Source organism: Octopus sinensis, linkage group LG26 (genome assembly GCF_006345805.1).
Source record: "Octopus sinensis linkage group LG26, ASM634580v1, whole genome shotgun sequence".
Taxonomy (NCBI): Eukaryota; Metazoa; Mollusca; class Cephalopoda; order Octopoda; family Octopodidae; genus Octopus; species Octopus sinensis.
Genome location: NC_043022.1, coordinates 3298455 through 3311451, shown reverse-complemented (window position 1 = coordinate 3311451; position 12997 = coordinate 3298455). Strand labels below are relative to the sequence as shown.

The 12997-nt window shown below is 40.1% G+C and overlaps 1 protein-coding gene across 5 annotated transcripts in view; it reads right to left on the bottom strand.

The window, feature by feature from the left end:
- The window catches only part of LOC115224812 (RUS family member 1), a 319904-nt gene that overhangs the window by 136099 nt on the left and 170808 nt on the right, over positions 1-12997 (bottom strand). For all 5 annotated transcript variants that reach the window (XR_005003888.1, XM_036513521.1, XM_036513517.1 and 2 more), the window contains 2 exons: positions 11401-11547; positions 9342-9527 (listed from right to left, as the gene is read on the bottom strand). Coding sequence is in view for 4 of the 5 variants with exons in the window: in XM_036513521.1 (XP_036369414.1) it covers positions 9342-9527; positions 11401-11547 (333 nt within the window). In the remaining variant the exon portion in view is untranslated. The remainder of the gene's footprint in view (positions 1-9341; positions 9528-11400; positions 11548-12997) is intronic.

Genomic DNA, 12997 nt, shown 5'->3' with positions numbered 1-12997 from the left:
CCTCGTCGTCGTAACCGACGGAGTGCTTCCATTATCTGTAGCAGGGCAGTCAAACTATTTCACCTGTGTAACAACACGCCGGTACAAAAACAATTGTAGCATGGAAGACGTTTGTAAGCCATTCAAGAACACACAAAAACCATTAGTTTCACTTCAACGTTTAAATTTCAGTTGTGTCAAAATATTTTCATTGCTTTCAAACCGCAACCAGTTCACTGACAAAAGAGATGCAGCACCAACTTTCGTCAGTGAACAGGTTGCAGTTTCAAAGCAATGGAAATGTTTTGATACAAATTAAATTTAAACATTGAAGTGAAACTAACAGATTTTGTGGGTCCTTGAATGGCTTACAAACATCATCCATGCAACAAAAAAAAAAAAAACAATCTATGCACCAAAACAAAAATAAAAAACCCTTAACCCTTTAGTGTTCAGATTATTCTATCAAACATAATACTTATTGATTCCCATTGATTTGAATTAATCATGCATTATCTCATATCTTCAAGATCTTGATGGTGTAATTACTTAATGTAGAATAACATTGTAGGGTAGGTGTGAGAGCCTGGATCTGGTCAGTTTGAACATAAAACAGATTAACTATTTTGGCCGGATATGGCCGGTTTAAATACTAAAGGGTTAAGCTGTAAATCTGAGTAACCATGAAGTTCTTTTACAAGAACCTGCTCAGTCCCACTCCTTTTACATTTTAGGCCCTCGTCCCCTAGTATAAAACTGACCCTGCTTCCCTCAGGGTTCACCTCACTAATGCTCCTTTCTGCTACAGGCACAAGGCCTGAAAAATTGAGGAAACCTTTATGTGGTCACGGGACCTGTTAGAAATAGCAGCCAAATCTATGTCATATCACAGTCTATTGTCTGAAAAAGGACACACTGTTTTCCACTGTTAATAGACCCTATTTATTTTTTGCTTTTTTCATTGATGACAGCCCCTGCTTGAAACATTGGAACCCTTTAATTTTTTTTTTTTTTGCCACTGCAGACTGTCCTGTTTTCTGAAACTCTGAAGGGGTTCCTGTGCCCCTTGTGAATTTAAATTTTTTGAATTTGACAATCGAGAAATTTTGGACCCTCAACCGTTGACATAACATGTAATAGCACAATCAGTACGCTCTGTAAAATGGTTGGCATTAGGAAAGGCATAGAGCCATAGAAACCATGCCGAAGCTGACACAGGAGTATGATGCAGGGCTTGAACTCATTAGGTGCTGTCAAACCCATGGCAGCATGGTACACGGGTGTTGAATGATTGTGATGACGATGGTGATGATGGCGTGGGTGCAAGTGATTTGACTGTGATAATAAAGACAAGGTATTGAAAGGGAAGTGGAAAGGAGGAAGAAATTCCTCAGTTTCATTTCCCCATTATCAAATATATTAAATAAACATCCACAGATTATGTGTGACTCAGTGAAATATTTTCAGAAATGTTCGAGAGAGAGAGAGAGAGAGAGAGAGAGAGAGAGGTGGGGGGAGGAAAGAGGAAGGGAAGGAGTGAAGGAGAGAGAGAGAGAGAGAAAGAGAGTGAAGTGGTGTCAAGGAGAGAAAGAAGAAAGAGGGAGAAGTCAAACTGAGTGAGGTGGTGGGGGAGAAATTTTTTACTTAAATCTGTAAATCTGTTCCACCAACAGAGTTTAATGTAAACTTGAAACCTGCACAAGTTTGGACACACAGACAAGGAATACATGCACACACACACACACTTATGCTAGACATAACAGAATAAATGGATTATCTTGCAACGAGAAGTGGTGAAATAAGTGACCCACGACTGAACAGTTTTAATGGTTGAATCAAGTTACAATGTAAAACCCAGTTTTTAAAAAGTTGAACTGGAAAATGTAAAAAGTTGGTTGATAGAAAGGATTGTTTGTATGTGAGTGATGGGGAGAGAGAGAGAGAGAGAGATTGATAGAGTGATAAACAGACAGACAGAAACAGAGATAAAGATTGATATGGATGGATGGATGGAGATTATATATATATATATATATATATATATATATAGATAGATAGATAGATAGACAGACAGACAGCTAGATAGACAGACAGACAGATAGAGAGATAGACAGACAGGCAGCTAGATAGACAGACAGACAGACAGATAGAGAGATAGATAGAGATAGAGAGAGATAGACAGACAGACAAACAGATAGAGAGATAGATAGAGAGAGAGAGAGAGATAGACAGACAGACAAACAGATAGAGAGATAGATAGAGATAGAGAGAGAGATAGACAGACAGGCAGCTAGATAGGTAGATAGATAGATAGACAGGCAGCTAGATAGGTAGATAGATAAATAGATAGAGAGATAGATAGACAGACAGCTAGATAGACAGGCACAGCTAGATAGATAGACAGACAGCTAGCTAGCTATAGGGACATTTAATGTCAAGTTGTGACATAGTTCCTATCTCTTCTAATGTATTGTAGGAATGTCTCACGAAGTATCACATAACTTGATATGATTGGTTGTTGTTCTATGTCGTTTGAACAACTCTTTGGATCTGTTCTTACACAACCGTAGTCACAGAAATGACTTATGCCATACCACAAGCCCTAAATTATGCACAGGGTCATAAGGATGTCATGGTGACATATGGATGTCTTGGGCACTTTTTAAACCCAGTGGTTTTAGAGTTGGGTGGAGGCGCAATGGCCCAGTGGTTAGGGCAGCGGACTCGCGGTCATAGGATCGCGGTTTCGATTCCCAGACCGGGCGTTGTGAGTGTTTATTGAGCGAAAACACCTAAAAGCTCCACGAGGCTCCGACAGGGGATGGTGGTGATCCCTGCTGTACTCCTTCATCACAACTTTCTCTCACTCTTACTTCCTGTTTCTGTTATACCTGTATTTCAAAAGGGCCGGCCTTGTCACTCTCTGTGTCACGCTGAATATCCCCGAGAACTACGTTAAGGGTACACATGTCTGTGGAGTGCTCAGCCACTTACACGTTAATTTCACGAGCAGGCTGTTCCGTTGATTTGGATCAACCGGAACCCTCGTCGTCGTAACCGACGGAGTGCTTCCATCCATTTAGAGTTGGGCTCTTTCCTGGATGGAACACAACTGACATCTTCAGGAAAGAGGGACAGACAGAAATATTGGGAAGAAGTGAAGAATACACGACTGTACGCGACTGTTGCATTATTTATCCATCTGAGAAAGGATAAAGGGCAGAGCTGACCCTGGAAGAATTTGAATACACAATGTAGGGAGCTGAAATAGTTCCCTACATTGCTGCTCTTCTATGAACAACCTTGCACAGATTTGTGCCTCGGAGAGGAACTTTCTAGGTGCAACCCCACAGTCATCCGTGACCGAAGGGGGTCTTTACTTTCTACACTGACAAACGAAGGAGGATGTTATTTATAATCTCTGTCTCCATTATCTCAGAGATATTAGAATCGAGAGACATGGGGCAATAATTGGCAGGGGTCAGAGGTTGCCCTTCTCTGGGAGAGGGGACATATTGTAGCATGCTTCTGAAGATTAGAGTTGATTAATGAAAAGAGGAGAGAGCTAGGAGAACTTGGTGAGTATAGGGGTCATCTTTGGGACTCAAACTCTGCAACAGGACAGAGACTGACTCTCAGCTACTGTCTGTCTTCCTAAATGACAAAATTCCTCTCCAATCACTTGTAAACATTACGGAGATGTACTTGCACAGCAAGTGACCTGAACTGAGATTGTGTGCCGGAACGAAAACAATTGCAGCATGGAAGGTGTTTATAAGCCATTTAAGAAACACACAAAAGCCGTTAGATTCACTTCAACATTTAAATTTAATTTGTCAAAATATTTTCGTCGCTTTGAGATCGTGACCTGTTCACTGACAAAACTCTGTCGCGATCTCAAAGCGACGAAAATATTTTGACAAATTAAATTTAAATGTTGAAATGAACCTAACGGTTTTTGTATGTTTTTAAATGGCATATAAACACCTTCCACGCTGCAATTGTTTTTGTTTCAGCACACGATCTCAGATCAGGTCACTTGCTATGCAAGTACATCTCCGTGAATTGAAACAAATATTCATTGAAACAAAAACAATTGCAGCGTGGAAGGTGTTTGTAAGCCATTTAAGAAACACACAAAAACCGTTAGATTCACTTCAACATTTAACATTTAATTTGTCAAAATATTTTCGTCGCTTTGAGACCGCGACCTGTTCACTGACAAAACTCCGTCGCGGTTTCAAAGTGACGAAAATATTTTGACAAATTAAATGTTAAATGTTGAAGTGAATCTACCGTTTTTTTTTTGTGTGTTTCTCAAATGCCTTATAAACACCTTCCACGCTGCAATAGTAAACATTTCGATATTCTATCAGCAACAAATCAGGAGACAGCAGCAATAGCAAATTCACATTAAACACTTCACACATCTTCAGGAAAAATTCACACACACACACACACACACGCATTATGCATTTGTGTAGTTTTCTTGAGTATGTGTATATGGGTGTGTGTATTCAATGATTTGACCCAGATTTGTGGAATCCTACCGACCGATATACGAAACAAGAAACACAAGACCCATTCCGTTTTCTGTCTCCGCTTCCTCTAAAATAAAAACTTCCTTTAAAAGTCGTTTCAAAATTTTAAATCCTAAGAAAACATTTTGGGAATGTTTATAATGGAGCCTTTTAAGTCAACACAACGAAATATGCAAGGGTTTAGGGTTTAGGGGGTGAATCAGATTCTAAATCTTGTCTCTCTTGTTATATTTTTTACTAGTCCCACCCCAAGAGCTGTAGCTGTGTGTGTGTGCACACGAGTGTGTGTGCGAACGTGAGTGTGCGTGTGTGGTTGTGTGTGGATATGTGTGTGTGTGTGTGGCTTTTTTTTATGTCAACTTATAAAAACAATTTAACATTAAACTCAATATTTTTTAGTTGAGTGCATTCTTTTATTCTTTTACTTGTTTGCAGCCATGCTGGAGCACCGCCTTTAGTCAAAAAAAATCGACCCCGGGACTTATTCTTTGTAAGCCTAGTATTTATTCTATTGGTCTCTTTTGCCGAACCGCTAAGTTATGGGGACGCAAACTCACCAACGTGGGTTGTCAAGTGATGGTTTAGGGACAAACACAGACACACAATCATGCACACACATATACATACATACATACATATATATATATATATATACACACATACACACGACAGATCTCTTTCAGTTTCCGTCTACCAAATCCACTCACAAGGCTTTGGTTGGCCCGAGGCTATAGTAGAAGACACTTGCCCAAGATACCACACAGTAGGACTGAACCCAGAACCGTGTGGTTGGTAAGCAAGCTACTTACCACACAGCCAACTCCTGCATATTTATTAAATTTCTACAAGGAAAAGGTTGATAGTGACTTTAAAGTTTTGTCTTGCTTAACTTCATTCATACATGCATACATACATACATGTATAATATACATACATTATCATCATCCTTATTTAGTGTCCATTTTCCATGCTGGAATGGGCTGGATGGTTTTGACAGGAACTGACAAGCCAGAGAACTGAACCGGGCTCCAGTTCTCTGTTTAGGCATGGTTTCTACAGCCAGACGCCCTTCCTAAGGCCAACCACTTTACAGAGTGTGCTTTTTATGTGGCACCAGCATCATACATAACACTATATTATATCATATCACGTGTCATCACGTGACCGACCAGACCATCAGATGTTGCTACACATCGCTGGTCACAATGCGTTCGCATTGTTTTAGCCTTCGAATGACGCCACCCTGCTGGCTAAGTGAGTAGGCCAACAGAAGAAAGAGTGAGAGAAAGTTTTGGCGAAAGAGTACAGCAGGGATTGCCACCACCCCCTGCCGGAGCCTCATGGAGCTTTAGGTGTTTTCGCTCAATATACACTCACAACGCCCGGTCTGGGAATCGAAACCGCGAGTCCGCTGCCCTAACCACTGGGCCATTGCGCCACCACATATTATATCATATACATATATATAATTTGAATAAGGAGCAAATGATTCAGGAGAAAAATATTTGCAAAGATATTATTGACTCTGTTATTATCTAGCGTAACAATTAAAAATGATAGTATAAGAATTAATAATATAGGTGACTGCAAGCCCCAAAAAAGCATTACATAGCTGATTTAAATAAGAATTTTGACTGTTATTTCCAGCAGGTAGACATACTTAGTATGTCCTTTGATTAATTTTAATCTGTCAGCTATATTATACACACATATATATATATATATATATAATATATATATATATATATATATTATATATATATATATAGGCACAGGAGTGGCTGTGTGATAAGTAGCTTGCTAACCAACCACATGGTTCCGGGTTCAGTCCCGACCAATGCCTTGTGAGTGGATTTGGTAGACGGAAACTGAAAGAAGCCTGTCGTATATATGTATATATATGTATGTGTGTGTGTGTTTGTGTGTCTGTGTTTGTCCCCCTAGCATTGCTTGACAACCGATGCTGGTGCGCTTACGTCCCCGTCACTTAGCGGTTCGGCAAAAGAGACCGATAGAATAAGTACTGGGTTTATAAAGAATAAGTCCCAGGGTCGATTTGCTCGACTAAAGGCGGTGCTCCAGCATGGCCGCAGTCAAATGACTGAAAAGAGTAAAAGAGTATATATATATATTTATAAAGTTGAGAAGTTTAAGTATCTCAGGGGCCATATTCCTGAGTGATGGGAAGCAGGGGGCTGTATTGGATGCTAGAATTGCAAATGTTAGTACAGTTCCAGTATTCAATTCCCAGTAGCACTGGATTAACCATTTAGCAGAATTAGCACGTGCTTAGGACATCAAGGTGGGGGGGGGGCACACAGAAATGGTAAAAGATTTACGGCACAAAAGAAATCACTTTAAATTTGCTAAAATAATATTTGGGATGCCTTTATCTCTGCTAAGTATAGAAGCAGATGTGTTACCTAAGATTACTTTTGAGGATCTGATTAAAGACTTTGCAATTCAAAAAAGTAGCAGGAAACAATCTTTATATATAAAAGTGAGGTTGTGTGTGCTGTCTGTCTCCTACGATTTAGATTCCTAACTACTCCCATATTTTGCGGTTCAGAGTAACCAAAACCGGGTATCTTATAGTCGTGAGACATATCGAGCCCTTCTGGGTATTAGTGCGCGTCTACGATGAGTCTACGATTTAAAAAAAAAATTACCATCATTTTTTTTCCATTTTAATGCATTTTTTCTCTATTATATAAGGGAAGTAACTCTCTAAAAATGTCTACGACGAGTCAACGATTTTTAAAAAAATTTACCATAATTTTTTTTTCCATTTTTAATGCATTTTTTTTGCTAATTTTTGGCTATAACTCCCTAAAAATGCTTATATAGTTATTTCCCTTACAAACCCGAGCAACGCCGGGCGATACTGCTAGTTTAAATATAAATAAAGTGGAAAAAATACAAAAATAAACATTATTTTCCTTTCTTACTGTTTTGTTTCGTTTTGAAAAATAAAAATTTATTTTATGGTTTGTTATTGTTTATATTTTGAATAACATAATCTTTTATGGGGGGGCACCAAAATCTTCTAAGTGCTTAGGGCCTCGATGGGTCTTAATCTGGCCCTGATTCCCAGAGGAGGAGAAGTTGTTAAAAGAGCTAAACTCATTGTTTTCAATTTGGTTCTCATGCCTATCCTTACCCATCGTTATGACTGTTAAGTAGGGACCTAAAGAATATGGTTGCAAATGCAGGCAACCAAAATAGGGTTCCTCCACTGTTACTTGACAGGGTGCATAGCTTGGAGATCAGGGAGACCCTCCAGATCAAACTGCTACTTCTCCGCATTGAGGGATCATAGTTCTGACACTCTCTTTACTCTTTTACTCTTTTACTTGTTTCAGTCATTTGACTGCGGCCATGCTGGAGCACCGCCTTTAGTCGAGCAAATCGACCCTGGGACTTATTCTTTGTAAGCCCAGTACTTATTCTATCGGTCTCTTTTTGCCAAACCGCTAAGTTACGGAGACGTAAACACACCAGCATCGGTTGTCAAGCAATGCTAGGGGGACAAACACAGACACACAAACGCATATATATATATATATATATATATATATATATACATATATACGACAGGCTTCTTTCAGTTTCCGTCTACCAAATCCACTCACAAGGCATTGGCCGGCCCGGGGCTATAGCAGAAGACACTTGCCCAAGATGCCACGCAGTGGGACTGAACCCGGAACCATGTGGTTGGTTAGCAAGCTACTTACCACACAGCCACTCCTGCGCCTATGGACATGTGATTAAAATGTCTCAGGGAAACAATTGCAAAAAAGGATTCTACAAGCCAAGGCAACCATCAGAAGATTTAGGGAGAGACAATGACTGAGATGGGTCCCACTTGGTCAATGCTTGGGAATCCATCCTGAAAGTGTAAGGACCCTATGGAGGAGGTGCCTGAGAACTCTACCCCTATGACCCACCCGGGAATCTGTTGATTTGGGGTTAAACAACAACAGCTGAAAAGACTAATAAGAAATCCCCTCTGTGGAAACGGCTTGTTAGAAATAGCAGTCAAATCTCCCTCAAACCACACCCTGATGTTTTTAACCCTTTAGTATTTAAACCGGCCATATCCGGCCAAAATATTTAATCTGTTTTATGTTCAAACTGACCAGATCCAGACTCTCACACCTACCCCACAATGTTATTCTACATTAAGTAATTACACCATCAAGATCTTGAAGATATGAGATAATGCATGATTAATTCAAATCAATGGGAATCAATAAGCATTATGTTTGATAGAATAATCTGAACACTAAAGGGTTAAACCTTTAGTTACAATATTTCTCTTGAAATAGACTGCCTTTGTTTCTTCAGAATAACGGAGGACGCTCAAGACTAGGTGAGATGGTGTGAGGGCAGTGGCTATGGCATTAAGGTAGATCCAGCCACCCCCTTTAACGAGGACAAAACCCGGATTTAAAACACTGGATGATGATGATGATGATTAGTAAAATAACTTTGCCATTATTAAATTGGTATTTGGAATATAAATTAACATGGAATTTTGGGGGAAGGTTTTAATTTAGCTCACTTTAAAACAGAAGTTTGTATCACAGGACCAAGGGTGGTCCCTGGTGAGTTGATATCAAAAGGGTTAATGAGAAGAAAAAAAGGGAAAGAGCAGATAATGTAGTCGGGAATATATGAAGCTGTAAAAAAAGAAACAAAAACGCTGGATGGTCATGATTGGAATGCCTTCACCATACGATTGCATGATCAGGCCTTGCTAAACAATATCAACAACAACAAGAGATCCAAGGGATCCAATGATAGAAATCTGGTTCCTACCTGCACCGATAGGACAGCTGGTTCTTTGTCACTGTCGACCGAAAGACCCGACAGTTCATTGAAGAGGGTTTGACTAGGTGGACCTGTGTTGCCGTATGATGTTCGTTGAGACAAATTTTCGATCTGGGCCTGGAGTTGGTGGTTCACCTCCTGAAGTTCGTAGATTTCTCGACCTTGGTTACGGATCTGAGTGGGATTTTGGTTTTGATAAAAAAAAAATTTTTTTAATTAGATAATTATTTTTGTTTTTAAAAATAATTTGATATTTGAAAAGTTTATTTAAATTTAAAAATTTATTTAGAAATATTTTATTAAAGAATTTCAAAAAATCTCAAAACATTTCAATCATTGAAGGCCAGCTGTATGGCTAAGAGGCTTGCTTTACAACCTTGTCCCACTGTGTGGGCACCTTGGGAAGCAATTTTTACTACAACCCCAGGCTGACAAAAAGCCTTATGAGTGAATTTAGTAGACAGAAATCATGTAAATGCTCATGATGTGTGTGCATGTGTGTGTGTATATATATATATATACATACAGGGTTGGCCAAAAGACACCAGACAGTAAGTCAAAACTGTTTAATTCCAAGATTTATTTATGTTTTAATAACTGAATGAATTTAATAAAAGCATCTAAATATGAAACATAATGAAAATTGGTCAAACAGAAGTCCTTCTTGAGCGATACCATTCTTCCATTCGAGTCAATACAGAATTACAGAGTATTTATGGAATTTTGATTTACTGTTGGGTGACCTTTGACCAACCATGCATACATATATATTTGTCCTCATCTTGTTAACACAATGTTTCAGATGACTTGGGGAGATTTTGAACCTGGGTTCTCATTCCTAAGGTATTTTTCAATGTTGTTGTTGTTATTATTATTATTATTATTAGGAATGAGAACCCAGGTTTGAAATTTCCTCAAGACACCTGATGAAGGCTGGATGGTATATCAGCCAAAATGTTGTGTTAACAACAAACAAAATGAGGACAAACATCCATCAAATGTTAATAATGTACATAATTCCTCATCTCTTAAATATCTGGGATCTGTGACCCCCTTCGGTCACGACACTGACCATGGGATTGCACCTAGAAAGTTACCCTCCTAGTCACAAGTCTGGGCAAAGTGGTTTTATGGAAGACCAGTAGTCGCCCATGCATACCAGCCTCCCCTCTCCACGCCACCAGTGTTACCCAAGGGAAAAGCAAAGGGGCCGATACAGCTTGGCACCCGTGACATCACAACTCATTTCTACAGCTGAGTGAACTGGAACAACGTGAAATAAAGTGTCTTGCTCAAGAACACAACACGCAGCCCGGTCCTGGATTCGAGTTCACAACCTCACGATCGTAAGCTCGACGCTCTAACCACTGAGCCATGCACCTGGATAATAACACCTTACAAGTGGGGCGTCAAACAGTGCCAGATAGAACTATTCCATCGAAGACTTCAGAATATAACAATAAGTGTCAGAGCGACAACTGTCGTCAAAAGACAAATACAACATTGGCAAAAGACCGCTTTACAAAAGTGTCTTTCTCAGAGACACAACATGCTACCAGGAATTGAACCTATGATCATGAGCTGGACACCTTAACCACTAAGCCACGTGCCTTCACAGATGAGTGATCACGAGTGGCTGTGTGGTGAGTAGTTTGCTAACCAACCACATGGTTGCGGGTTCAGTCCCACTGCGTGGCATCTTGGGCAAGTGTCTTCTGCTATAGCCCCGGGCTGACCAATGCCTTGTGAGTGGATTTGGTAGACAGAAACTGAAAGAAGCCTGTCGTATATATGTATGTATATATGTGTGTGTGTATATGTTTGTGTGTCTGTGTTTGTCCCTCTAGCATTGCCTGACAATCGATGCTGGTGTGTTTACGTCCCCGTCACTTAGCGGTTAGGCTAAAGAGACCGATAAAATAAGTACTGGGCTTACAAAGAATAAGACCCGGGGTCGATTTGCTCGACTAAAGGCGGTGCTCCAGCATGGCCGCAGTCAAATGACTGAAACAAGTAAAAGAGTAAAAGAGTATATATCAATGCTTACATGTAATTCTTGTTCTAGTTTCTGCTTCTCTAGCATCAAAATTCTCTCTTGAGATTCTTCCAAGCTACAGGCGTACGAATCCCTTTCTTCCGTTAATACATGGATCTTTCTTTCGATTTCACACTTCTTCTCCGTCAGTTCATTTATCTGGGAAGAAGAACAAAAAAAAAAAAGAACATTTATTGAAATTTCCGTCTTGGTGGGCCAAAGCGGATTTAAAAACGGTTTAGCATTTTAACCAATCATATCCAATCCAAATATTTTGCTTTATGCTCAAACTAACCAGATCTGGCCTTTCACACTTACCATACAATGGTACATTTAGTTTTCTTTTGCTTTTATCTGTCTTTTTAGTTGAAAATAAATTCTTCTATGATCAACTTTTTCCTTCAGTCATGAGTCTGCACAAAATTCTCTGGTTTTTACAAGGTTTATAGCATCATCATCATCACCACCATTATTAAACGCCCGTTTTCCATGCTAGCACAGGTAGGATCGTTTGACAGGAGCTGGCAAGTCGGAATACTATACTGAGCCCTACCATCAGTCTTGGCTTGGCTTCTGCAGCCAGGTACCCTTCCAAATGCCACCCACTTTACAGAATGTACTAAGTGCTTTTTACGTGGCATCAGCACAAGTGCTTATGTGACACCAGCGTTGGTGCTTTTTACGTGACACCTGTACAGGTGCTTTCTTTTCAAGGCACTAGCAGAGATGCTGTTTACGTGGCACCAGCACAGGTGATTTTCATGCGACACCTACACAGGTGATTTTCATGTGACACCTGTAGAGGTGCTTTTCATGTGACACCTGTAGAGGTGCTTTTCATGTGACACCTGCACAGGTGCTTTTCATGTGACACCTGCACAGGTGCTTTTCACGTGACACCTGCACAGGTGCTTTTCACATGACACCTGCACAGGTGCTTATTTCCCTGGCACTAGCACAAGCACTGCTTATGTAACACCTGCACAGGTGCTTTTTATGCGGCACCTGCACAGGTGATTTTTTTCATGGCACTAGCACAAACACTACTTATGTGACACCAGCATGGGTGCTTTTTACCATCATCATCATTTAACATCTATTTTCTTCGCTGACTTGGGTTGGACAGTTTGACAGGTGGTGGCCAGGCTGGAAGCTGTGCCAGGCTCAAATTGTCTTCTTTATCATGATTTCTACAGCTCTAAAAACCCTTTTCTAACACCTATCACTTTATCGAGTGTACTGGGTGCTTTTCAGGTGCACCTGTACCAGCAAGGTGACTAAATAGCTTGCAAAACAAGACCCTCCTGCCTCAGTTGACAGAGCGAGTAGTATTGAGGAAGGTGACATTGTGCCAGGTGATGAATGGTTAGAAGGACAGAAGTAAGTGTCTTGCAGTGGAGGAGATACATGGCTATCACCATAAGAGGGAAAGAGAGAGAGAGAGAGAGTGCTTGTTTATCTTGTAACACCCATTTGCACAACACAAAGCCATGCTAAACATACACACCCAAAACCTTTGCTACAGCACAATGTACAAGACAGCAATCAAATCAGATATTTCTGTTGTGTTTGCAAAAGCAGAGATTAGATTTACTGTTTGCATTCATAC